This window comes from Protomyctophum bolini (assembly GCF_963924005.1).
Source record: "Protomyctophum bolini genome assembly, chromosome: 6".
In the NCBI taxonomy this organism is placed as follows: domain Eukaryota; kingdom Metazoa; phylum Chordata; class Actinopteri; order Myctophiformes; family Myctophidae; genus Protomyctophum; species Protomyctophum bolini.
The window spans coordinates 23,425,312-23,453,087 of NC_137867.1; the positions used below are offsets into that span (position 1 = coordinate 23,425,312).

Sequence of the window (27,776 nt, forward strand, 5' to 3'; positions counted from 1 at the left end):
ATCCCTCTCTGTCAGAATTCCTGGGAGACAGTGCGAAAGAAGCGGGCCCTGGGGAAAGAGGGAGGGCCCTCAGAGATAAAGGAGACTAAAGAAAAGAGAGGAGGTGATAGGGAGGGAAGCAGAGGTCGTGGGGGGTCGATCAGGAGGGGCCGTGGTGCCAGCCGAGGCCGTGAGGGTGAGAATGTCGGACAGGCAGGAAGAGGTGTGTGTCAGACCGATAAAGGTCTATATTGTGCGATTAGATAGACTGCTAAGTGACCACTGTCCTAAATTGGTGTAATTAAGACAAAAATGCAATAATAATGTATATTTCATATGCTCCTGTTAGAATTAATATAGTTAAACATCTAATTTATCCATTACTTTGTCTTCCTTGTTTTCCAGGCCGGTCAGAGGAGAATGGATTTGAGTTTGCTCCTGGAGAGAGGGGGGCAGACCGTGGACGCAGGGGTAGGGGCAGAGGTGAGTAATACTAAAATGTAGGCATTTGGCAGACGCTCTCATCCAGAGCGACTTAATATAAGCAAGCAAGCAATACTGAGCATAATTGATGTATAATGTTTTGACTGACTCAGGATGCAATTGAGGTACTGACAAGGTGTAGTTGTCACAGTTGATCCAAAAGGCGAAGTTTATTGATATAAAAACGGATCGCATCGCTCCACAGCCTAGGAGCGCCTGTTGTGCAATCCTCAATGTTGCGCAAGAGTGAGATGTCATCTAAAAACTCCCTCCCCTGTTTAGCCGACAACGAAAATCTTAAAACGTTAATAACTCGCGATCTAAATCATCCCGTCTAAAAACTTCCTGTGTTAGACGGCCCTCCACTGTCCAGTCGCTATTCGCGATAGATTTATTCTTACCTCCCCTTGTTGTCGATCGACTCTAGAGTGGAGTGGCTATTGTTAGCTGCTACACAGACATTCACAACAACATCCGGTCCGTCAGTAAAAGTCGTCTGTGTTTATAAATCAATGGATTAAATAACCCTGGGCAATTAAGGTGTTAATCGCAAATTAATCGCATATTTTTATCTGTTCTAAATCTAACTTAAATGGATCTTTTTCAAGTTTTTAATACTCTTATCAACATGGGAGTAGACAAATGCTTGCTTTATCATCATCACCTTTATTTATACTTGGGAGTACAATTGAGGGCAAGCCCTCATTTTCAATGTAGCCAAGGATACAATACAAATCAAAATGCATGCATTAGATGGTAAAATCTGGGTAAATTATGACCTTTTTTAAGCAGTCAATCATAACAAAAATTACTCAATTGAAACAGGAGAAATCCTGGTTAAAAATGCGCTCCCTCTCTCTGTCTGTCTCTGTCCCAGACCTACAAGCTCTTGCCGTGCTATGAGCTTGTAGATCTGCTATTTTTCAATAGATAAAGTATAACATAATGCTTAGTTAAAACACAAAGGGGTTCCCATCTAGAATGGGTTAAAGCAGTGCTCTATGCATGCGACCGGTGTGCGTGCATGCGCCCACGCACACGACACACGGCAGCTTCCCCAAACTACAGAGTGCACAAAGGTTCAAACTTCATCCGCAAAATATTAACGCCGTTAAAGGGATTTGTTAACGATTAACGCGTTAACTTTGACAGCCTTAGCATATGCGTCTACTTTAATATTTTGATTCATTGTGGATGTGATGGTGTAGCTCGTCTGCTTTAATCACTTAACCCTTGAATTGTGAACACTTTTGGTGACCTGTGATATAAATCAGCCCAAAATACAAAAAAAAGATACACCCACAGCTGACTTGTTATGCATTGATATCCATGTAAACTCTATTTAAAATATTATTTTGTGTTCGGGTTAGGGATTCATCTTTCAATATAGCACTCGTTTTCAATTATAAAGAAAATGTAAATTCACTCATTACATTTCCTATAATGAAGACGATAGATAATGATGTTATCAAGCAATAATAGACTAATATTACAACACACTTCCAAATAAATTTCAAAAATAAATAACCCTTATTTTTTTATAAATTAACAATAGTGACACATTTATGTGTGAAAGAAAGTAAAAAGTAATTTATTTTTCATGAACACAATTTTACAAATGCAAATTGAGGACCGATTTCTCTGAGATGTAAACATTACATTTTGAGACTATGCGTGTGAAATCATCATCAGTTCAAAGTTATGCAGGAAAGTTTGCATGTTCTCCCTGTGTCCCCTAGGGTAGACCTAATATATAGGCGCTAATATATTAAAGTAACTCATGTTGATTAGGTGATATAAACGGTGCAAATGCAAACATTAAACGCCGGCCCATTAACAATAAAGAGACAATATCACACATGGCGTACATCTTCCCTTCATTATCAATGGCGCTTACAAAACAAACATTGAACTAAAGACAACATTAAACCTGTGTATAGGAGGGGCTAGCACCCCTCAAAAACATGCAGTAATCCTGGTCTCTAAATTGCCTCCCCCTGGCCAGCCGGGGCGACTGATGGAGGGGAAAGGAACACGTTATTCCAACAAGTTCCTGGTTGGAATAAGGTGTTCCTTCCACGTGCTACTTCCTACCGGGGGAAACTAGTGGTGGGGAAAAAAATCGATTAGTCAATTAATCGCGATGCCATCATGGGCGATAATTCATCGATGCACAAATGTCAAACATCGATTATTTAATGTATTTTTTTTACCGGAGCAAAAGGGCGGAACTAATCTGCGACTGCGCTGCGTCGTCATACCGGACCGTTTAGAGTGACGCACACAGCGCTCGCACACGCTTTAGCTTTCAACAACCAAAACAGAACGAGTTACCAACGCGGAGGGGAAGAGAAAAAAGATGACAGAAAGGGAACATTTTGGATTGTATGAGGTTGAGGGGACACGAGAACTCGATAAAACTCACACCATCGACCGCCTGTGAAATGTGGCCGAGATGGGACGATGTAGTGTGGCTCCAAAGTGCTAACATGGCCCGGAATCCGTCGCTCCCCACGACCGAATGTGAACGTAAATCCTTTGCAATAAAAGTGCCGATGGACTTCGTAATTCTAGTCGCCTTTTCTGAGTGCATGGGCAGCTGTCCGTGTGTTCGGGATCGGGATGGTTGTCTTGACTGCATCTCTGGATGTCAGTGGGCAATATGGTCTTGTACACGTTGTGAGTTGTATCGAGTTCCCGTGTCCCCTCAACATCATAGAATCCAAAATGTTGCCATACACTTGTAAAATACTTTAAACCAAATGCTCCTTAATGTGTGCAAACAAACAGAAAGGTGCAACATAATAGTCTCAATAACTACCCCAAAGCTTCCTTAATGACACTTCAGTAACTGAAAATGAAATCCCTGAATAAGGAAACAAAGAAAAGCACCTTTTTTGTCCTAACAAAGAATAAAGGCAATTTGACGGAGTGCTGCTGACCTCAACCGAAATCTTATGTCATTATTAATATTATTGTATGCTTGTACAAACTCATTCTTTTTTTTTTAAAGAAAACTGCTTATTACTGTTCTGTATTTGGCCACAGACACCCATCTGAAAATATTTTCTTCTATGGACCCCCCCAGAAGCAAAGATTTGAGTTAAAAACGTGCACTGTGAAAGAATATATATATTCATAATCATTAGAAAGCACTTTGTTTATTAGTCACACAGTGACTGAGTGATTAACAGTGAGTGATTAATCATGATTAATCGGGATTAATCGAATCGTAACATAGCCCAATTAATCAGGATTAATCGGGATTAATCGCATCGTGACCCTCGGAAACGATGTGTAATCGCATCGCCAGGTACCTGGCGATGACCGCCTCTAGGGGAAACTCCCCTGTAAAAGAAGCGACTTGGACACACACTCATGCATTGAAGGAAGCATGAGGTCAGTCCGTTGTTCTCCCCAAGTATATATATATCACCCGTGTGAAGTGAGGGGCGCTCTTATCATCTTATAACATAACATTAGTTTTATGTGTAACTTCTATTAATCTAACTTAACTCTAATATGTTAAAGTTTAACTCATGTTGCTATGATTAGGAGATGTAATGATGGTGAAAAACAAACATTAAATTCTCTATTGTTAATGGGATTTAATGTTTGTGTTGGGGACAAAACAAACATTATTATAATTTATCTTCATTGTCAATGGCGTTTTTAAAACATTAAACCTATATATAGGAGGGGCTATTCTTTTTTTTGCGGGATGCCTACTAAGAAACTACCTTCTGGTCTTGACAGCCCATACATCCAAACAGAAAAGTCCTATCTGATTGTATTAAACTCTACTAGTAGTATATACATAGTTAAGCGGAGACTCCCAGGCTCACGGTGATGTCAAATTCGCCGTTTCACATTCATCACCAATCGATGTTAACTTTTTGCGGAGAAATGCTATTTAAATTATCTCCTCACATCGGAGTATTTTAGCTTCATAATCTGCTATGTTTCCCTCAGATGAATACACTTACAGTATAATTTAGTATTTTTGGTCTACTGTGTTCTGAGCAGAGTAGTAGCTTTTAGAGTACTGCATATGTTTTTGGTGATGTTGCTGGCAGCACAGCTATTTGTGTCTGCTGGCAATTATTGCATGTGGCAGTCTACATGTCTGGAATGCCCTGGGTCCCTGCAGCTGCTTGGTAGTTGGGGGAGGGTAGTTTGATAGATGAATGAAGAAGTTGGAGAAGATGGACAAGAAATTGGCAGTATTTATGAAATTTGGTAGGTGGATTAAAGGGCCACTTCACCCCTTTTGCAACCAGATCTTATTTTAAATGATGTTTGGTGGACAAGAAACACTTTCCTGGGGGTTTTATGTGGGTAATATGTGTTTTTAGATATTTTAGTATTTCAAAGTGTCCATGGGGTCCATGATGTCATGGACACTGGGTTCACTTCCTTCATGGACTACAATTCTGTGGATGGGAGGGGGGGGGGGGGGCCTTATCGTTCATCATGGATCTCATACTGGCCAATCAGAATGCCTGTTGCCACAAATGTATGCCATATTTGGCCTACATTTGACCTAATTTCTCCTTTCATTGTCAATGGCAAATATTGAGACGTGTGGGGACAAGATTTGGCAGACATTTGACCTAATTTCTCCTTTCATTGTCGATGGCAAATATTGAGACGTGTGGGGTCAAAAGCTGTATATAGGAGGGGCTAGCTCCCCTCAAAAATCACACCTGTGTGAAGTGAGGGGCGCTCTTATCATACATCATCTTGACATAACATGTCGATTTGCTCAGACGTTTGACGTAAAGTCTCGTTTCATTGTCAATGGGATTTGTTTTGTGTAGGACGAATATAGCCGATTTGCTCAGACACGTATGATGTAAATTCTCCATTCAATGACATTTAATGTTTGTGTTGGGACAAATCTACACTAGCTGAATATAGGAGGGGCTAGCGCCCCTCAAAATCACACTTGTGTGAATTGAGGGGCGCTCTTATCATCATACATCACATTCGGTGCTCAGACAATCAAATCATCACGAATGTGGTACACACAAAGCTGCGCATACAATGGACGCTAAAATAGGGTTCCCCTATAAAGGGTCATCTTAGAGGGATGGATAAGGACCTACTTGTTGTGTTGTGTATGTAATGTATATGTTATGTACTGTTACTAGAATTTCGCGCCCGCTATGCGGGCGCGAAATCTTTCCCCCTTTAATATAGGAGAAAGAAAAGAACTTGAATGTTAAAAATTGTGTTGGTTACTAGGCTAGCTTGAGTAAATTATTCCATAGATAACGAGATCTGCGATGGGATATGCTTGATGACCTTGTTTGCACTCGAGACTTAAAATGTATGAACGTTCCGAGGCAGCTGAGGTCATTTGGTGCTGTTGTTTGTGTCCTCAGCGGTAGGGGGTCGTGGAACAGGAAGAGCAGCTGTTGGAAGCAGGTTCGCCTCCCAAGCAATGGGGTGAGTGAGACTATTTTGTGTTTGAGATAAAACCTGAAGGTCAGTAGACCGAAAGCTTGCTAAATAAATACATTGATTGTGCGCAGATCTGAGTGTGTGGAGCTTCCCTTTATTTTTTCTCGTGTTTGAGATAAAAAAAGATTATGATCTGAACTTGCAAAAAATATCAATGTCTGTCTGAATGAATGTCTGAAACACTGTCATATCTCCTCACTGTGTGAAAAGTCAGAGCGATTGGTGCAGGCAATAGGCATTGACCATAATATTATGGAGGTCTTAACGAACCAACAAATTATTGATTAATAATTATTTTATTAGTGCATTAAAACTTCCCATCGACTTACATGGGAAAATGCGAAAACTCACAGTATTCTTCTCTCAGAAACCGTCGGAGCTACAGTTACAACACGTTTTGCTCTTCCACCTACATCTTTTGTGCAAATCTCACAAGAAACAGTACACAAACTCTAGACCTATCCGATTAAACGCCATAGGCAGAATTTTCATAGTCCGGCTGTAATTGGCAATGACCAATCGGAATGTCCAATCCACCCCAATTTCACGGAGAGCCCAAAGTAATTTCATTTTCATCCATAGAGGGTGCCACAAATGCGGAATTTAAAAACATTTATTGCTAAAACATGCTTTTTGGAGGATAAATCCCCTTCCTAGTTACTTGCACATGAACACAGGGGTGACTTGACATTGTAATTGGCTAGCTAAATCAGTACTACTTACGGATCCATTATATATATATATATATATATATATATATACCAACACTCCTACAGTCATGAGTCTGAAACCTAACCCTAACCGCACGCGGACGGCATGGTGATATTTAACCCGCCACAGGTTAGTTTTAACCTGCAATACATGTCGGGAGCCACTGGTGATATTAAACCTGCAGCATAGGTTAGTTTTAACCCGCAACACATGTCGGGAGCCACGGGTGATATTAAACCTGCAGCATCGGTTAGTTTTAACCTGCAACAAACATGTCGGGAGCCACGGGTGGTATTAAACCTGCAGCATCGGTTAGTTTTAACCCGCAACACATGTCAGGAGCCACGGGTGATATTAAACCTGCAGCATCGGTTAGTTTTAACCTGCAACAAACATGTCGGGAGCCACGGGTGATATTAAACCTGCAGCATCGGTTAGTTTTAACCTGCAACAAACATGTCGGGAGCCACGGGTGATATTAAACCTGCAGCATCGGTTAGTTTTAACCTGCAACAAACATGTCGGGAGCCACGGGTGATATTAAACCTGCAGCATCGGTTAGTTTTAACCTGCAACAAACATGTCGGGAGCCACGGGTGATATTAAACCTGCAGCATCGGTTAGTTTTAACCTGCAACAAACATGTCGGGAGCCACGGGTGATATTAAACCCGCAGCATCGGTTAGTTTTAACCTGCAACAAACATGTCGGGAGCCACGGGTGATATTAAACCTGCAGCATCGGTTAGTTTTAACCTGCAACAAACATGTCGGGAGCCACGGGTGATATTAAACCCGCAGCACAGGTTACTTTTATCCTGCAGCGCATGTCGGGAGTGACAGTGTTGTCGGACTAATGACTGTAGGACTGTTGGTATTGTTTAACCAACGTACACACCCCACGGCAAGTGCCTCTGACACCAGACTGATTACACCTCGAAATACAAACATGTACATCAATAATAGGATCTATTACATGGCTGTACCCACACTGTACATAATTTGGTGTTCATATATTTGAACGGGTAAGGACTAGTTTATATAATCATGACACTTCATTCAAATATGATCAGGTCTACTTGGCATGACATTACAAGAAGACATTTTCCCACCAAACATCATTACCAATCGTACATTTTTGCCCCCGCGAGCCATGAAATAATTGTACAGCCCAGCGTGCTGTTCATACACTAACAGTGCACAATAATGAACGATATGAGCGTCCCTGTCCCTTGCTTAACTTCACCCAATCCCAACTGTTTCCTACTTACATTCCTTCTACCCCCTCTTTCTCCTAGGACATTCAACCCAGCAGACTATACGGCAAATTCAGGAGCGTCACGCCACGACACCTGGGAAGTGGATGGAAATGAGGCTGCTGATGGTAACTAAAATGGTAGCTAAAATGGTTAGGGATTCTGCCTGTTATGGGTCAGTTGGTACTGGAGAAGGCGAAAAAGGGTTCCATGCCAATGTCATCTTGTATCATAACCTTGATGTGGAGATGCACCAGAAATGGAACATTGTCTGCAGCTTGGATACAAGGTTCTACAACTTATTTGCAACTTTTAGACCAGTAAGATTGAATGCTCAAGACACATCGAAACTCTTGCTTTGGGGTCATTGTTTGTTTTTGATTGTCATTGTCTGTTTTCTTGCTCTCTTAGGAACATGGAGGGGAAATCTGGAAGACTGGGCTTCAGAAGACTGGAATGAGGATGTAAGATGATCCTTAATTCTGAGCAGTGTCTGTTTGAGAGACCGGTTAATTGTATTATTGAATGAGGCGATAATGCTGTTTCAAGCATATGTCAAACCTTTTTGGAATAATCCAGTTTGTGAATTCTTGTATTTGAAATAGTTCTAGAGCTTGATTCGGAACTTCAGAGACATAGCGTTTACTTCCTGGTATCACATCTATTTTCAAAGCAGTATTTGACAGATGCTATTACTTGCTAACATGTCTGCTGATATTTGTTCATTGAATATCAGAAAAGCAGGACCTGTTTTGTGTACTATTTTACTATCTGTGTTTTGTAGCATATTCATGACTCTATGACTGAAGTTGTTATAATAATATCCAGCTATGCCATTATAATTTCTCTTTTTATCCTTCAGTTGTCTGAGACCAAAGTATTCACTGCCTCTGCTCCAGTAAACCACATCACACCTGGACACAAGTAAGAGATGCTTACAACCTAAGATAACTTTTGGCAAAGATCATGCTGCATTTGGACAAGAAGACTTATGACAATCTGTTCCATCTGTCCCCCACTATCCTCTTTTCTTGCAGCATGAACCTGCTGCCCAAGGCAGGAGCAACCGTCGAGGGGTCTGTTGACAACGACTTGGTGGGCATAGTAGATGGCCCCTCTGCTGAAGGTTTGGGCCAAAGCCTGGTGTTCACCAACTCCCACCACAACGGACGCACTGCAACACACAGCTACGCACACGCTGCCGCCAACAGCTATGCCCACGCTGCCTCCGCTAGTACCACCTACGCACATGCCGCACTGGTGAGGGCAGAAACACATGCATTTATAATCTGCATATGGACATTATGCAGTTTCACAGATGGCTATGTTCATTAGGGATGGGATTCGGCGAAGCCATCCCAGTATGATACCTGCCAACCTGTACGCATTTTTTATTAAAGTACGTTTGCACGATTTGTCACTGTAAAGTAAGCTAAATTTGATTGTGCAGTACTCAAGTCTACACGGAGTACACGTTCATAAGAGCACACAGATATCCCCCAGGAGTCATGCCCTAATAATACTTTGATGAAGTAATAGCAAGTAGCAACTGTCTCTCTCTGTCGATCGCTCTCCCTGTATTCAGACTACAGGTATACGCCAGTATGGCATTGTGTGAAAAGACCGCTTGCTTATTGATGCGATCTTTATAAATTATGTTATGTTTCACTGAGTCATAGTGTACTTGTACTATATTCAATTAAATCATCTATAACCTTAGTTAAACTCATAATTTCCGTCGACTTAAAAACATTGTTTTATTAAACATTTCAATTGGCACATTGTTTTATTTAACATTTACCAAAGGCCAAGTAGCTGTGCCCCTACCCTAAAATGTCAAATATTTGGCAACTAATGAGTCTTTTCATAATCGATATATTGGAACGTTCAAATACTACGGAATTGTGGACTTCACTCATGCAAAGCAAAGACCATCTTGCAAATATTGCAAGTAAATTTTTTTTTCCCCTTTAAATTTTTATCCCACGATTTTGTAACCCAGTTTTCTTTTCACCCAGTGCCAATTATCTAATGTAATCCTGGGCGCTACACTTCCTCTGCCAACCTGGGGGGCAGCGGACTGACCTCATGCCTCCTTCTATGCATGAGGAGTCCAAGCTGCTTCTTTTCACCTGACGGAGGGGAATTTCCCCGGCCGGACGTAGCGCGTGGAAGGGACACGTTATTCCGACCAGTTCCGTTCCCCTCCATCAGGCGCCCTGGCTGGCCAGGGGGAGGTAGTTTTAGAGACCAGGATTACGGCATGTTTTTGTGAGGGTATCTACCCTAGGGGACACGGGGAGAATCAAGTAATTATTACATTTTTCTTTGAAACTGAAGTTCCAAGAATACGCTATTATCGCTATAATGTATCTATTCTATCCCCTTAAACTTTTATATAACTTGCCTATTCCAAGTTGCAACCAAAATGTTGATGAAACATAACTGCTTTGCAGTTAGCATTGATGAGCAGCTGCAATCAATTTAGTATTAAACACCCAATTTATTCTCTGGTAGCCTACAGTGTTGCGCCTGGAATAACCTATATTTAATACCATGCCATGATGGGGCTGCCACAAGTTCAATAAATCTGTATGCATGGGTTCAAGCCTGGATTAACTTTCGTCGCACGATGGCATCGTGCAGATAACATTATGCGATGTAGGCTACAAGACCACAGATGGGACAAGTTGTCAGCTCTAGATCAGCTCTTACACAATGTACGTGCATTGTGCAAAGACGAAGAACAAAGAAATCAATTACCTCGTGAGGCGCGCAAAAGTTGATAAATGCGATGCCCCACTCCCCACCCCACTCTGTGTGTGTGTGTGTGTGTGTGTGTGTGCACATGGTACCTTCCCAGCGGAGAAGGGGACGTAAACATATATGCCTGTCCCTATCCAATTAGAAGCCTTCCCAGCCCCAAAGCTGCTGCGGAATGAAATAATGGAATTTAAAAGTATCGTCCATGTAAACACTCATTCGGAATGACCATTTCCCATGTAAACTTAAATATTACTTCTGAATTATTTTATTCGGAATGAAAAGCCCTCATGTAACCACGGCCATTGTAAAGTGAGATGGTGCATTCCTCCTTAGCTAGTTAGCTTAGCTACCATTATCGCTGAAAAAACGATAGTGTAGAAACAAGTTGAACAACTGCTGATTTATTATTGGTCAACAAATGTTGCAATACAATTGCCCAGAAGTACTTAGTCTTTAATTGAAACTGAATCGCAGGAGAACATTCAGGTGTTTTTATACTGATGGAGAAAGATTAACACCATTCTTCTCATTGCTTTGTCATTTGTTCTTTTATTTTCCACCCCAGTCTTCGGTCCTGGGGTCTGGTTTTGGTTCTCTTAGCGCGCCTAAACCCGTCCCATCCTCCGATACCAGGATACCAGAGCACCTCAATGGGCCACGACTTGGCCAGAGAGCCAATCAGACATTGGTCACTGCTGGCAACAGCAGTGCTGCAAAGGAAATCAGGCCTCCCTCTCTTCAGAGCCCCGCACCCATCTCCTCTTCCCCCTCTTCAGACACGAAGGCTCAAAGGGTGGAGAATGGTCCTGTTACTGCACCTCACTGTAAGTAAAGTTTTTCCCATTCAAAATCCTATAGATGTTGAATTGTAAGGCAATGATTTATTTGATGGTCTGTTTAGAGAAACTTTGAATTAAAAACTACATTGGGAAATAACATGATTCACTGTCCCACTGAAGCATAATATGTTAAAATAAAATGCTACAAAATCTAACCAATCTCAGGAATCTTTTATCAGTGTATTTTCAATAATGTTCCTCCTACAGTGGAACTGAAGCTCCAGCCAGAGCCATCGGCGGTGCTCAGCCAGCTAGCTCAAAGGCACCAACAGTCCAACATGATTCTTCCCACTGTTGACCCCCTTGGCCTGCCTCAGTCGCACGCACCTCAGGTCCCCACACCTCCAGGTAGGGAATTGACAATTTAGCAGACGCTCTTAATCCAAAGCGATTTACAATAAGCAAGAACAAAAAACATGGTAATACATTAAAAACATAAAGTCACAATTAAAAGTGATAATGGTTAAACAAGAAATGATCACATAGTTTTGTAGATATTTGCGAGTGGAAAGAAGCGCTGTCTCCGTTGTGTGTGTGTGTGTGTGTGTGTGTGTGTGTGTCCGGATGTTCTGTGTGTGGTTAAATTTTGTTGTGGCTTTGCATTGGCTGCACTGCGCTGTTTCAGCCGCTTTGGGTTTGAAGTTATATCGAGTACTAGTTATATCGATACTCATTCTCTGCTGCGTTGCACTGCAGTGTCAGTCTGCAGCCTGCGTGGCTGCCAGGGATATTTTCCTCTCCCCTTCCCATTGGCCAAAGGGCAGCTTTGCCGTTGCTTGGTGTCCCATTGGCCAGAGGAGCCAATCAGGTTAGGCTGTCAGTATGACTAGGGCTAGAACAGGTCGTCTAGTTTTCATGAGCTTCCATTAGTCAGGTGGTTTCACCTGACAAAAATAGCCATCAAGTAGCACTTTAGTGGTCTCTGCAGGCCTTAAAACTTAAATCCAGACTTGTCCAATTCAAGATTTTAAATACGTTTATTGGACACCCACCACATTACATATAGCAAAATTCCGAGACTGTTCCAAATGCTGGTAGTGCCAGGAGGAGGAGGGCACTCTACATGCTGTGTGACTGCCCTTTATCATTTACTGCCAGAATTGATTCTGGCAGTAAATTAAGTCTATGAAGCCGGAAGTTTTATTTTGAAGACCATTGTGTTGGTCTGGTGACCCCAGGAAACTCTTCTTATTTTTACCTATTTTCACTTCACAGCAGCAAACTTATGAACACCAAAGTAGTGATGGTTATGAACCCAGTGCAGTATAGTGAACTGAATCTTCCTCCCTCAGGTCATGATTTCTGCCTTCCTTCAGCCAGAGAAGGGGCCTCCCCAGGAGGGAAGTTGTCAGGCATGGAGCACCCCATCTCAGAACCCCCACTGCGGCAGATGAAGACACAAAGGCGTAGAGTACCTCCCCTGTCAAAAGTAAGTTACTGAGATTCGTTAAATGGACGCAAACATTGACCACACAAAATGGAGGTCTACATGGAACTGGATTAAAAAATCCTTGTGTTTATTGTCTTCCATCACACATTCTGGTAACATGCTCTTCTTCCCAGATCCCGTCCTCAGCAGTGGAGATGCCGGGTTCAGCAGATGTGTCTGGTTTGAATGTCCAGTTTGGAGCTCTTGACTTTGGCTCTGAAGCCAGCACTGGATCTGTGGATATGGGCCAGGCAGAGCCAGCCAGGGAACCGGCTCCTGTTCCTGCTCCAGTGGCCACATCGCAGTCTCAGAGCAACTTGTACTCCAAGATTGGACCTGTCAGGTGGGCACGAGTGGTGTGTTTTTATTACATGAGAGAGGGTATAAGAGGTTCTGTTGTTATTTCACTCGCCTTAATTCATAGAATCAAAACATTGGTTGTGTGTTGTATTTTACCCAAGCAACATTTCTCAGCCATAATTTCAATATAAAACCTTTTGTTCATTGTTACTTTTCTTCCATTTTGGTCTACTCTATCCAGTGAAGCCATGAGCAGCTTGCCCACCCTGCCCCCAGCGGTGTCAGACCCTAGCTTCCCCTCCCCATCCCTGGGTCTGCCCAGTGCAGCACCTCCACCTTCCTCCTCTGCAGTCCCTTCGTTGGCCAGCCGGGTGGAGAGCAGTGGCCCTAGGACCCTCCCTCCCCACCTGGGTTTCTCCCAGAACAAGGATGTTCCCTCAGCTGCTGGACCACTCACGGTGAGAATCTCCTGTCGAGGTATAAGATAAACAAGAGGGAGTCTAATGACGATGTGTGACGTGTCCTCACTGTCCAATCTTTAGCTCGCCATAGCGGGTAGTAAGGTACTGAACTCAATGGTTTATCTTCATCTTAGGTGTGATGGTGAATGAAGCCGCACAAATCGCAATGCGGTGTTCCTAATTCCCATTGCGAGCAAATCATTAAAGGAGAACTTTAATTTCATGCCATATCTTCATATAATTGGTCCTCACTAATGCTCATAAAACGGAACAATTTTCATCTACTCACTGCATCTCGGGTCCTTTATTCGGATCCTGGAGGCTAGTGAGAAATAACAGCGTTCAAGTGAAGTGGCGTACACATAAACGACATCAACGCTGAACGCTGAAAGCGGTGCAAAAACACGCAAGTGTGGTACTCCAATGTTGGCAGGTCTGGAACTGGTAGCATCTTATGATGACCATTACTGATGACCAGTTATATGAAAATGGCTTGAAATGGGTGGAGTACTCTTTCACTTCAGTGCCGCTTTCTTGGTGTGTATGTCTAGATACACGTAGGGTGTTAATATTTCACATCATGCTGTTTGACCTTTTCTTCATTGACGAACACTTTGATGGGTATAATTAAAGCAAACCCTTATTGGAGTTTAGTGATTAGTCAATGAGATGAGTTTTCTTCTTACAGAATGGTTACGGTGGTATGAAGACGCAGACCACACAGGAGGGTAAGTACTCTACACCATCTCTCTTTCTGGAGTTGCCATTTAAAGCTAATATAATTATTGATTGCTAAAAGCATCCGGTGGGAAGTAAAAAGGTTCAGTGCAGGGGAAAATGTTGAGAGGTTGGGTGGTGCCTTTTGCACTGAGCTTTCATACATTTTAAAAGTTTTTAATATTTAATATCATATTGTTTATGTCCCTCAAACATATTTCTAATAGAGCCTAAATCACCACTCTGATATAACCAGTCCAAGTCATTTCTTTCTGGCCTCTGAAGCAGCTTTAGCTGCAGTACCACAATGTCCTGATGCGGTGGGGGCGCTGATATGCAAATTATTTAATCGTTGAGTCATTATAATGCTAATGCTAGATCAATCTGGGAACCCATCGTCCAAAAAAAAAAAACACCCTCTGGTGTTTGTTAACTTTGAATTTGCCTCTGGGGCCAGGCCTCAATAAAATGTGTATAACAAGGACTGTCTAAAGAGGACGGGACGCGAAGACCGCAAGGGCGCCGCCATGTTGCTCACATGGTGCTCCATGGAAGGAAAGAAACATGCGCAGTTGAGACCAAGGAAGCTGAACGAGGAAGTGTTGCCTGCATATAGCCCATTGCGCATTTTTCTTTCCTTCCATGGAGCGGCCCTTACGGTCTTCGCGTCCCGTCCCCTTTAGACAGTCCTTGGTGTATAACAGGAAGTTGGCCCGTTTGGCCTGGCCTCAGCCCTCCACTTCCTGTGGTGTGCCTGTGTTTTAATTCTCACTATCAACAATGTATACACATTCTGAATGGCCTTGCTGACAGATTTGGTAGCGCAGCACAGAATCTGTTGAGAGATTAATGCTAGATAAACCCAGACTTGTTTCCATTCCATGCCAGCTTGGAAAATCAACACTGGCGGACATTGTAAACAAAGTGGAAATGCTAATTTGTAACTAAAGGCTGAAGAGTAGTAAGTACATTTTATTTGTAAAGCACCTTTCTAGACAAAGTCACAAGGTGCTGAACAGAACACAGAACAAGCAATCAACAAGTTAAAACCAAACAGGAAAACATGGCACAATAAAGTAAAAAGACAGAATTTAACCAAACCAATAAACAAGGCAAAATCTGAAAACAGGCATGTAAAATAGAGGCAGAATCACAACACATAGGTATGTAAAAATAAGTTGGGTAAGAACTACATGGGAAAAATAAATACGGAATAAATGTGTCTTTAGCATTCACTAAATGCTTTCACTACGTCAGGCACGTCACTGGCCATAAGCCGGTTAAATCGGTCTACTGACTCTTTTAACATGGCGGTGCAGGGCGTTCCAAAGAGTAGGAGCAACCACTGCGAAAGCCCGTCGCCCTTTGTTTTTGAGTGGTGCAACCACTCCTACAACCAGCAATGTCCGTGTACCTGTTTGTGTACGTGAATGAGCACGAGTGGTGTGCGCATGCGTGCAATTGGAACGACAGAAGTATGTGACGTGGCTGCCACCTGCTGGACGCAAATCCAACTTCTGACTGTCTAGGTTCGCTAAAGAAGGAAAGGCCGAGCCAAAATAATAATGAAGAAATAGTTCTCAGTGACGCGGATTGATATCCATAATAAAGCTAATCTGACGGAGCAGAGAGAGAGAGAGAGAGAGAGAGAGAGAGGAGGGGGGGGGAGAGAGGGGAGTTGCACCACTCGGTTCACACAGGTGTGCTTTTTAGTTTAGTCCCAGGTATCTTCAGAGGACCTAAGAGGTCTAACATTAGACTTGGGGGGCAGTAGGTCATTATACAGGGGGAGGAATTATACAAAGGACAATAGAGCGACGCAGTCCAGCCCCCTTTCAGAACGACGAGTGGCCCAGGAAATGATTTTTCTCCATAGGCTTTTCAAAAAGTATTTATTTAAAGACTTACGCCACAGACAAAGCTCTCTGATCATGACAATAAACACAATGTTTTATAAGAAGAAAAACAAAACAAATAGTATTGTATCCTGCCTTTATTTTCTTCTTTCTAATTATTTGATCGGCCCAAAATATTGTTTGTTATGATTTGTTACGATCCGAGTTGGCTTTGTCCACGGCGTAACTGTCTTTATATAAATACTTTGGAAAGCCTATTGAGAAAATGAATGGAGATTAATTTCCTGGGCCACTGGTCGTTCTGAAAGGGGGTGGGACTGCGACGCTCTACCATATGTCAAACTCAAGGCCCGTGAATGAATTATCTTTGGCCCGCGGGATGATATTTAATTAGTATTAGAACTGGCCCTCTGGTATATTGCACAGACCACCATAATACTAAAAGTCCCACAATGCACTGCGAGTGCATTGTCACTCGAGGGCCCACAAGTGCAAGCATGCGTCTTCTCTTCACTATTGATCAGCAGTGAAAGTATATCACTTGTGGTCAATTTTCAGCTACCCAGAAACAGTCCGGCCCGCGACTTGTACCAATTTCTTTATTTTGGCCCACTGTGTATTTGAGTTTGACATCCCTGCTCTACACTGATATCACGGGTACCACCAAATCAGTTGAGCTGTTCCTGAGAGCAATTTCCATAAAATATATGATGCGTATTTGTGGGGATAGAAAACATAGGGGAGCGCAAAAAACGGCAACATTTTCATTTTTTGAAAAGTTTCATGTTGTAGGACCTTTAATATTCCAGATGTTTAATTCACTGTGTTTGGATATTTATTTATGAAATTACCTAAATGGGTACAAAGGACAATTAAGTAAAAGAACCTCTAACTGTTTCTTCCTCCATCAGTCCCATCATCGGCATCTCGAACGGTGAAGGCAGAGTCTCCTGTCATGACAAGTGAAAGTGGTCCTGCCCACCATATACCCTCTCCTGCAGCCACACCTTCCCACTCAACGCCTCTCCCCTCCCTCAACAGGTAAGCTGGTCCACAGACCCCTCATCACTACTTTATTGCCCTTTTCATTTGATCATATCCCCTCTCATATCGTTATTATTTGGAGATCCACACATCTTAACCACTTTGTATGTCAAACACATGAACCCCTAGCATCCCTATTAAAGCATATGTTGAATGATATTTAGGTTGGAACTGCTATCTATGGGTTTGGGTTAGGGTTATCTATTGACTTGACATTGCGGCTTGAGCAAATGAAAATAATGGCACACTTTTTTTTTCTAGTCATGTGGCCGGCACACACTCATCTGGAGCTGCTCTCATTACAAGCACCTCTCTCACGGTAAGCGAACACACAGGTTTTCTTTATTATGCTAATCTGTGAGGACCATGAATGTTCTAAGTAAATTATGTCAATATAGCTCTATTAACACTAGGGATGGAGTCCGAAAATCGGGTCCATTACAAACCCGGTTCGGCATTTATCGAGACCCGTGTATCAATAAGCGTTTGGCTTGTCGAGCCCCTTATCGGGTATAGCCGCAGTGGCTGAAGTCATAGGCCACTCGCTATAAAGGGGGCTGGGAAGCGACGGGTAGTTGCGTGGTTCGTCATTGTTTGCCGTGGTTGAACGGGTGAAAGGTTTCTCTCTCATATATTAGCAGGCAACAGTGAAGCACTGTCTCTCTCTCTCTCTCTCTCTCTCTCTGTTTCTGCATGGCACAACAGCGCCCCTACTGGTACTCATTATACTGGTGCTCATTAACCAACACATAGGTGTACACGGACATTGCTGGTTGTAGGAGAGGTTGCACCACTCAAAAATATGCATATTTTGTCTGACTGTGTATACACCTTAGAACTGTTTATTGCCATATCTCACAACTGGCCAATAAAAATAAGGTTCTGTTCTTTCCACAAAATAATAGCAAATGCTCGATAGTGGGCTCGATAAGGACCCGGCTCGATAAGCCTGCTCGATAAGGTGATCGTTATCAATAAGAATTAACGAGCTCCATCCCTAATTAACACACAATTAATAGCTAGTCATTTGAATGTCTCTTTGTAGAGGGCTTATATTTTAGAGAGGGAACTTTTTTGGAAAGCTTAACTATTTCTTGTTTTTCCCTCCCTGCTTTTGCACTTTTCTTCCCAACAATCTCCTCTATTGTCTTTCTTCCCTACCATTTTTAACCTCACAGATAGCCGGTGAGGAAAGCAGCAGCCTCCATGCCTTCACTTCATCAGGCCAGACTGTCAACCCTAGTCATTTAGCCCCTCTGGCAGTCAGTAACTCCACCAGCAATGGGATGCACCCTGGCGGAGCCCCTGGTCTAACCGCCAACGGCATGAATGTTGCAAACAATATAATCTCTGCAGCCGGCAGCCGCACGGCGCCCCTTCTCAACACCACCTCTGGTAGGTGTGTGTGTAAAGTGAGCAGATTTGTTGCCATTAAAGGTCTCAGACGTTCTTTATTTTTACATTCTTTCAATTATCACATGATGCACCAAAGCTGTGATATTAGGTTGAGTTGGTGTTGCCCAGGATCAAACTCAGAATGTTGTGGTCCGAATAACAATGTTCTCACTATATGGATTGGCAGGATAATAACATTTTATTCATTCGTTCAGTCAGTCCAGGATTGTGGGTTAAACTAATATTGTTTGCCAATTAAATGTACCCATTGTAGAGAAGAGTTGAATTAGATTTATTTTTCTCCCCATCTGTTCCCAAGGTAAAGCTCCCCCTAACTTGGCACAAGGTGTTCCCCCTTTGCTGGCCAACCAGTACATTATGGGCCCTGGTGGCCTGCTCCCTGCCTACCCAGTAAGTATTCATCACTTCACTGTTTTCCTGATGAATGCCAACAAAATTGTCTCAACGCAATCAAAATAAAATGGATAAATATCTGATTACTGTACCATCATATCAATTTACTACAGATTATGTGAGCCAGCTGTAGTATTTGTCTGTCTGCCTGAAACAGTCTGCAGGCTCCAGTTAAAGTTCAGCTTATGCTCTTCACATGGTGAATGTGGGCTGTCTGGTTGCTGATTTCTCCAGGAGATGTTTTACAATTTTAATGCTGTCATTTGTAACTTTTTACCCCCCCCCAAAGAATATCTATTGTTTGCATTCACAGCAGATCTATGGATATGAGGATCTGCAGATGCTGCAGTCCCGTCTCCCTATGGTGAGTATTACTGACTATTTCTCACTCTTTTTTTCTAATATATGGAATTGTATTGCTTATAGAACACGGATGTGATAATTCTAAGTGGGTTTCATGACGCTGGTATCGTGCAGAAACTAGGGATGCAGTGTTTCCCCTAGGAGGAAATAGTAGTAGAGGTGGTGAAAACGAATTTTGTGCGCTCTTTTCCCCCCCCCCCGATGGATAGATGCAGCTATTCTGACTCCACCAGATTACATAAGCTTGCTTCACACTCATTTCACAAACTACTTCCATCTGGTATCTCTGCAACCCAATCGCTGAAGAAGGCGGGTCCTTTTTTTTTTTCCAAGCTACTTGGCAGGTAATTGGCAGATCCCACCCGTAGCTGCCGCTGATTGATCCGAACTACGGCTGGTTCAGTTCATAGCTACTGCAGGAGAGGATCCAGATGGAGGCTGTGTTGCGAACTTGTGAATTAATCCCGCCCCATCTGGTGGAGTCAGGTTAAGATTCAGCAGTCTATTGAGTGAAGTCACATGACTGATCAGTGTTGGTTTGCTTCATTGTTGATATGAACTACCCATAGCTGAATATAGGAGTGGCTAGCGCCCCTCAAAAACAAGCAATTAGTATATATCTTCGTCTTACACAAACATTAAATTCCCATTGACAATGAATGGATAATGATTTTCACTTCACATGGGTGTGATAATAAAGTTTTAACTGCCGAATATGTGATATCACGTATTTCAAATTACACCCAGATGCATTTTGCATAGAAATCACGCAATTCTAGGTCTCAGTACGCACGTACGAAATGCACAACGGAACCTACACAATTTTCGCAGTTCCAGAGTGACTGCTGCAGCTTTTATGGATCCCACCCCAGTTCTAGGAATGCCCCGCTGAATTAAAGCAACATTTGCTGCGCATGGTGTTCTGACAGCTAATCAGCGTTGATGTTTTCGGTGGAACTTGTGCTGAAACATAACTTATTGAGGAATAGGAACACATTTTGCTCCTTATAAATGCAGGTCAATTTGTTTCCACTGCCAAAGTTAAATTACCTACGTGTCTTATCTACAGCCAGTGTGCAGACTTTTATTTTATCAACGCTGTTGTCCTGTGTGGCCAAAATGACGTGATTGGAACAACTAGAAACAATCTACAGGTGCTTTACCCGTGTAGATGAGGTGTAAACTAAATGCGTTCAAAGAGTGAGCGTTCTGACGGGGATAATGTGCGGAAAACTGGCCTGAAAATGGAGTGTTGGTCATTGCTTGCGACGTAGCCGAAATATCGAAATAACCAATAAATAATAGTGTGTAAATCTCTCAACCAATACAAGTGTTTGGTGGCCACGAAAGCTCGCTCAAATAGAGACTCTGCGAGCAAATATAGGAGTTGTGGATCCAAAATATTAAAAAATAAAATCTCTGAATGAGTTGTACAGTCAGTGAATTAATTATTTATCGTCTGTGTGAAATGAATACAGTATAGTCTGTCAACAATGAGTAGTAGCCTATGAATGATTATACAGTCTAGGCTATCTGTACACTGAATATGAATTAATGACTGTAAAGAAACCGCAATTGAATACTTTTATTTGTCCATTTAATGTGTATCGTGTATTTGATTGCTTTATATCAATCGGCTACGCTTAAAACCAACTTTTAGTCCTGTCCCGGTTTCTGGGCAACGCCTTCGTCACCCCCAGAACAAGGATGAGTGCGTGCGAATGCCATAGGGTCCCATTACAAGTAGGATTTTCACTCCTATTGACTACGGTAACTATTTACATAATCAAACATTTATTCATATTCTTATAGTTGATTTAGAATTTGTTCCTGTGTAATGCTCAGGGATAACCAGTAAATTGTGCTTAAGTAATAATGTGCATCGCTGCAAGCTCTTTAAATGGGTCCGACTCCCGTCTCCCCTGTCTGACTCCCGTCTCAAGTGTGTACCAGGATATGAAGTGTAAAGCGTAAAATATTGCTTTGTTTTATAAAGAGTAAAGACATTTATAAAAACATACATTTTAAAAATATAATAATTTACAGACAAATCCAACAGCTGCGCTGACTTTTCAGCAGTGGCAGCGCGCTGTGGTTGCTCTCATGTTCAGCCCTGCTGCTACACCCTCCCAGGGTGCACATCATTTTCAGATGTTACCCTACCAGGCTCTGTATTATCAAACTGAACCTTCAGAAAGAACAAATCAACAAGGATTGCTTTCCTGATCCTTGCTACTATCACAAGAGCATTACTATACAATGCTCTGTACCCTGCACATTTGTGTAGATAGAGTGAGTGCATGTTCAGAGCTGCATCCAACATCCTGGATGTAGCACTGGAACAGACTCTCATCCAAAAACACACAGATGCTCTACTTTATTAAAATGAATGTTAAACAAACTGCTTACAACTTGGTATGGTTGAAGTGATAATGTTACATGATCTTGAGCTTGATTTACATCCTGAATTACAGCCCTACTAATTGTTAATCCATTAAATGATAGCGCCCAGCGATTTATAGCAGTGGAGCACATTTTGCGACGGACCGGATGTTATCCCGGATGTGGCTGAAGTAGCTTAATGTAGCCAAATTACTCCTGAGGCGATCGACAACAACGGGAGGTATGATTAATTCTAATGCGGCGGGACCGCGGTGGGCCGTCTAACACATATTTTCTTAGAATTGGACGGAATGATTTAGATCAAGAGTTATTAACGTTTTAAGATTTTCGATCTCGTCGGCTAAAATGGTTAAGTTTGTCATTCCCCAGGGTGGCGATAGCTGAATGGGTAGAAATGCCGCATGGGAAACGGAAGGTCACGGGTTCGATGCCCAATCTACAGTATGCGTTCCAGTGTCTATGAGCAAAACACATAACTGCTCCCCCCGGGTGGTCAACAATATGACCACAAATATGCAGCTATCAGCTGGGTGAAGCTGAAACTGTATTTCCCCACAGTATTAATAATGTCTTAATCCTTTGTGTAAGTAACTGTTTTTCTCTGTCTATAGGACTACTATGGTCTCACATTCCCTGGTACTACGGCTACCATGCCTGGTAGAGATGGCCTAGCCAACAATCCCTACTCTGGTAACATGTCTTTTATGAATTGCTTTGTTATGATGCAATACTTAAAATCCTACATCCGTGTTTTTTAAAAAGGAAAAAAATCATCTAACATTGTAGAAAGACATCCATTTCCTATTATAGTAATAAATTCTATTTAACAACTTTCGTCTCTAGGCGAGGCAACCAAGTTTGGCAGGGGGGACTCTTCCTCTCCAGCTCCCCCCAGCAACCTGTCTACAGGCGGGGTGCAGTCACAACCCCAGCAGGCACCCCAGGCAGGGGTCCAGGGGCAGGGCCAGGGACAGAACCAGGGTCAGCAGGCTCAGAACCAGGCCTTCCTCAATCCCCCTCTCCCCCCGGGTTATGGATACACTGGTAAGGAAAAGCAAGCTTGGCTACGTTGAAAATGAGGGCCTGCCCTCAACTGTATTTCCGAGTATAAATAAAGGTGGTGATGATGAAGCTTGAATATTATGAAGATGTGGGTAAATGTCCTTTTCAGGAATACTGGTAATGTACCTCTAATGCAGATTCCAGATTTAACTCAGTAATGCCTGATACAATTACAAAGACTGTGGGATAATCGCTAGGATAATCCATTCCATAGTTATTGGCAAAACCACCAGAAAGCAGATAAAAGATTTGTATAAAACTTTTAGCATTATCCTAAACCAGCTGAAAAATGTGATCACATGATTTCTGGGTGTACACGTCTTCGTTGATCGTTCACAGGCTGTGGTAGAGTGCCCTCTGTCGTTAACCACCATGACGAGATTCATTGGCAATGTGAGGCTCGTGAGCCTTGAATAAATATGGTGACTGGCATTGGCATGCAATCAGTTAGCCCGGTCGATGCCAAATTTTGCACAAACACTCCCTGGATGCAAACGATGAACCTCTGCCTGAAAATTTCCAGAGCGGCCTGTTATAGCGCCACCAGGAGGCTGACTTTTGAAAAACACTTTTTTTATATTACTCCAGAATTTGTCCAAAAATCCCACAAATCGTTACACACCATCTCTATAGTCATGTGTTCAAGATGGATCTGTCTGATATTTTATATTCCATACTAATTGGCTTTCAAAGTTTGCATGAACGCAGCGTGTAATTCACGTGAAATCTTTCAGACTTTCTTACTAGGCTGAGGAATATATCTCACCCTTTTCACATTGGCCTGTTATAGTGCCACCAACAGGTGGATTTTTGCAAAACACATTTTTGGAACAAAATGCCTCAAATCAATGGTGTAAGAACAAATGGCACCCTTTTCACATTGGCCTATTATAGCGCCACCAGGAGGCCACAACCTGACCTGGCCTGGTGGAAACCTGTGCCCCGAGGGCCACATTTTCTAGTTTTAAGTGTTTTCATTGTCCTTTGTCCTTCATCAATCCTTCAGGTCTGCCATACTATGCTGGCATGCCTGGTGTGCCCTCAGCTTTCCAGTATGGTCCCACTGTCTTCGTGCCTCCCACATCGGCCAAGCAGCCTGCCATGGGCATGGCCAACCCTTCCAACCAGTACCACCAACAGCATCAGCCCAGCTACGGACAGCACGCCTATGGCGCAGGTACTTGGAAGGGGGAAGGACATGATAGGAGAAATGAACTGTCTGTATGATAGCTGGGGTCAATTTACTTGAGCTTCAGTTAATTTTATACAGTAATTTCCATCTAAATTTAATGGCTATGTGGTTGTCTGAAGTGCCAATGAACTCTTCTGACATGAATCATTAATTCTAGTCACATTTTGTATTTGAGTTTACTCCTGTGTGTGTGTGTGTGTATGAACGTTCATGTTGGAGTAATAACCATTGAGATGTATCTTGTGATAGTATACCACAAATAAATGATTAGGTTTGTTGGGAACAAAGCCTACTGCTTGGTATAGATATTAGATTTGTTTATACACTAAATACGTAAAAATCATTTGCATCACACTAGTGCAATATTTAGCGTTAAGAATTAAGCGTTACAGAAATAACGTGTTTCCTGTCTGTGTAATCTGAGACACAAATGACTTTCCGCCTTGTAGACGGGTATGGCAAGTGCTGCATGTGTGTGTGTGTGTGTGTGTGTGTGTGTATTATGGTCCGAGGGTGTTTTTGCTTGTGCTGCATGCATAGCTCAAACCCCCCTGCTGGAGTTGGTCACGGCTCAGTATGAACACAGGCTGCCACTTGAGTCAGGTTACTTTACTGCTTCTCTCTCCCCTGCTCCTTCTGCTCTCTCCTCTCCTCATCATTTTCCTACTTTCTTCATCTCGAACCCCCACCCCCAATTTCCCATTATTTTCTCCTGCTCTCTTTCCATCCTCCTTCGTCCATCTGTTCTTCTCTGCTCATCCTCTCTCAGCCTTTGATGACCTGTCTCAAGCCCACGGTGGGGAGTACAATAAGGGAGGGTACGGAGGCTCTGCCCAGTCACAGGCCAAGTCAGCCGGCAGCGGCCCAGGGAAAGGTACACACACAAACGCATGCACCCACTCCAAGTTAGTTGGCTGTGTGGCCCGGGGTATGGTAAACGACACACTCGTATAAAGTCAGTGGGCAGGGACCCGGGGAAATACAGACGTATGCCCGAATTCATGGGCAATGAAGCGGTCAACATATTCTGCGGCAAGGTGTGTATACTACATGCATGCGCATGAATGCACTTGCAAATGCACTTTGAAACACGCACAGAGTTGAAAGCAAACCGAAAAAAGACTAATTTGCGCAGTCTTGGTTGAAAGCTTATTCTCTATTGGCTGCCTCTCCCCTACTAACGAGAACAAGTGCTCAGCCACTGTTACAAATGCTGGTGTTAACCTGATGCATTTCCCCCCCACCCCTCTCTGGTTTTCCTCTTCCTTCCCATCTCATTTCCTCTTCATCTCAATCCATTTGCTTTCCTGTCCTCTTCTCTCCCATTCCCTCACCTCATCTTCTTGGATTTCTTTTCCATTCCTTGTCTGTCAGCCCCAGGACTGTCAGGGTCAGGCAACAGTGGAGGCGTACCTGACATGGGAGGCTCCATCTATAGCAAGACCCAGGTATGTCTTGTGCTTTTACATAAAGAAATGCTTTATCTGATAATTTCATGTCCTAAGTAATGCTCTAGAGTCTCATTAGAGTCTAGACGGTTTATTCTTTGAAACAGCAAGTTTAGAGTCTAGAGTGAACTAGAACTGCACTCTGTCGAGTGCATACTTGCTTGTTGCACACTAGTAGGCCATAAATGGCCAACTAGTGCGCAAGTATTTTCGACCGCTGTAAACTGTGGAATCTCAGTATCTCTGTGAAGGAACGTTTGAAATGTCTAATTATTATACAGTTATACATATACTATATAGAGTATGTAGTTGTAAGTCATTGTAGTCATACATATACACACCATGTACTCTGGTCCCATCAAATCACGCACAATTTGCCATTTTATTTTACCGATTATTGCGAACCAGTGAGCACTTACTATGAGACCTAGCAGATTCTGTCTGTGTCTGTCTGTCTGTCTGTCTGTCTGTCCCGCTATACGTCCAAATATGGAGTGTGTTGCATCATCAGCTCCATATATGGGCACAAAAGGGGCCAGGTCCACATATACAGTAACAGCGGGACAGACACACAGACAGACATGATCTGCAGGGTCTCAGCTGCGTTCGCTTCCCGCGTTTGCGCGTCTTACTGGTGTATATAGTATACGTATGACTAGCTCTAAATGATGACGTAAGACATACGTATACATATACTATATAGAGTATGTAGTTGAAAGTTGATTAGCGGTATACTGTGGTTACTTTGCGCCAAAAACCGTGCCAGCCAACCCGCCACTTGATACGTATGCAAATAAAACAGCAGATTTGTGCCTGGTTTGCTGGGACCAGATTACATAAATGACCATATGTCTTACGTCATCATTTAGAGCTAGTCATACGTATACTATATACATCAGTAAAATAAAATAGAAAATTGTGCCTGATTTGCTGGGACCAGAGTACATGGTATATGTATGACTAGCTCTCAATGATGACGTAAGAAATATGGTCATTTATCACAAAATTTGCTGTTTTATTTGCATACGCATCAAGTGGCGGGTTGGCTGGCACGGTGCACACAGACCGGGCGAAATTATTACTTGCGCGCTCTGCTTGCACAAGTAATTTGCTTAATAGTTGTCAGGGTTCCCGCAGGTCCTTAAAAAGTCACAAATAAAGAAATCGTGAATTTAAGGTCTTAATTTGTCTTAAATTTGAACAAATCTGACCGTAGGTATTACATTTGAAGAAAAGGTTTTTAAGGCTCATGGGAAAATGAAAGCCACGAACATTCTGTGCATAATAATTTGATTAGTTTATAAAATTAGACATTGAGAGACCGCTATTAATACAATAGCGCTATTAATAAAAGTCTAGAAGCCGCAGTGAGAAAGCATTGGAAGGATGGGTAAAATGTGATCAGGATCGGACTTCTGTGAAAATGACCAATCAAACGCTCCGATCCAAGCACTCCATTCCAGTATTCTGCTTCAGTACTTCCATCCAGTATGCAGCAGTAACATGTGTGTTGTGTTGTGCTACTAGCATGCTATGCTAGCTGGCAGGAGCACAGAGCTCACTCAAGCAGCAATGTTGGCGCTATGAGAGTATTATATGTTAGAAAACAAGAGCAAAAAATAACAGCTCCATTCCTGACCCGGGCAGCAACAACAGCAAAGTTCCTCCTCCGAACGAGATGCCGTTTAGCCTCGGTCAGCGTCAATTATTATCTGACGAGGGAAGGAACAGGCTGAACAGGCTTCTTAAAGAAACTCCCCAAATGTTTTGGTTGACGAGGATAGTTAGTTCAGCACTGTAAATAGTTACTAAATACTACAATAACTACATACCATTGGTAATTTGGCTGCTAAAGTGCTACAACAAATGCTAAACGATAGATGGGAACCAAATGGACCTGTAACTCGGTGTACAAATGGACCTGTCAATTTGGTTTCATTTGTACACTCTCAGACTCTCATAAATAAAATAAGAATACATAAAAGTAATAACTTGGGGTCCCAGAGATAGAAATGGCTTTAATTGGGGGTCAGTAGCCTAATGCATGTTAAACTGGGCAGCGGTCGAGATCATGGATTTCATTACGTTACTCCAAAAATAAAAAATACATTTTAGTTGGTAAAATAAGTGGGACAGTTATTCTCATAACATACTGTTGTGGAACTTGTTTCTTGACTATTATTCTGGGGAGGT

General features: G+C 42.6%; 1 protein-coding gene across 5 annotated transcripts in view; it reads left to right on the forward strand.

Annotated features, from left to right (window-relative positions):
• Positions 1-27,776, forward strand: part of LOC308317433 (ubiquitin-associated protein 2-like) — a 34,693-nt gene that overhangs the window by 4,603 nt on the left and 2,314 nt on the right. For 2 of the 5 annotated variants that reach the window (XM_080766421.1, XM_080766422.1), the window contains exons 5-27: positions 16-202; positions 385-462; positions 5,850-5,913; positions 7,937-8,022; positions 8,306-8,358; positions 8,757-8,818; positions 8,932-9,154; positions 11,226-11,484; positions 11,707-11,847; positions 12,792-12,928; positions 13,063-13,271; positions 13,470-13,686; positions 14,378-14,417; positions 17,174-17,303; positions 17,568-17,625; positions 18,485-18,701; positions 19,021-19,112; positions 19,405-19,479; positions 22,493-22,571; positions 22,725-22,925; positions 23,950-24,120; positions 24,905-25,009; positions 25,510-25,583. In XM_080766421.1, the coding sequence (XP_080622547.1) occupies positions 16-202; positions 385-462; positions 5,850-5,913; positions 7,937-8,022; positions 8,306-8,358; positions 8,757-8,818; positions 8,932-9,154; positions 11,226-11,484; positions 11,707-11,847; positions 12,792-12,928; positions 13,063-13,271; positions 13,470-13,686; positions 14,378-14,417; positions 17,174-17,303; positions 17,568-17,625; positions 18,485-18,701; positions 19,021-19,112; positions 19,405-19,479; positions 22,493-22,571; positions 22,725-22,925; positions 23,950-24,120; positions 24,905-25,009; positions 25,510-25,583 (2,958 nt within the window). The remainder of the gene's footprint in view (positions 1-15; positions 203-384; positions 463-5,849; positions 5,914-7,936; positions 8,023-8,305; positions 8,359-8,756; positions 8,819-8,931; positions 9,155-11,225; positions 11,485-11,706; positions 11,848-12,791; positions 12,929-13,062; positions 13,272-13,469; positions 13,687-14,377; positions 14,418-17,173; positions 17,304-17,567; positions 17,626-18,484; positions 18,702-19,020; positions 19,113-19,404; positions 19,480-22,492; positions 22,572-22,724; positions 22,926-23,949; positions 24,121-24,904; positions 25,010-25,509; positions 25,584-27,776) is intronic. The other 3 variants (XM_080766423.1, XM_080766424.1, XM_080766425.1) reach the window with 3 other exon arrangements.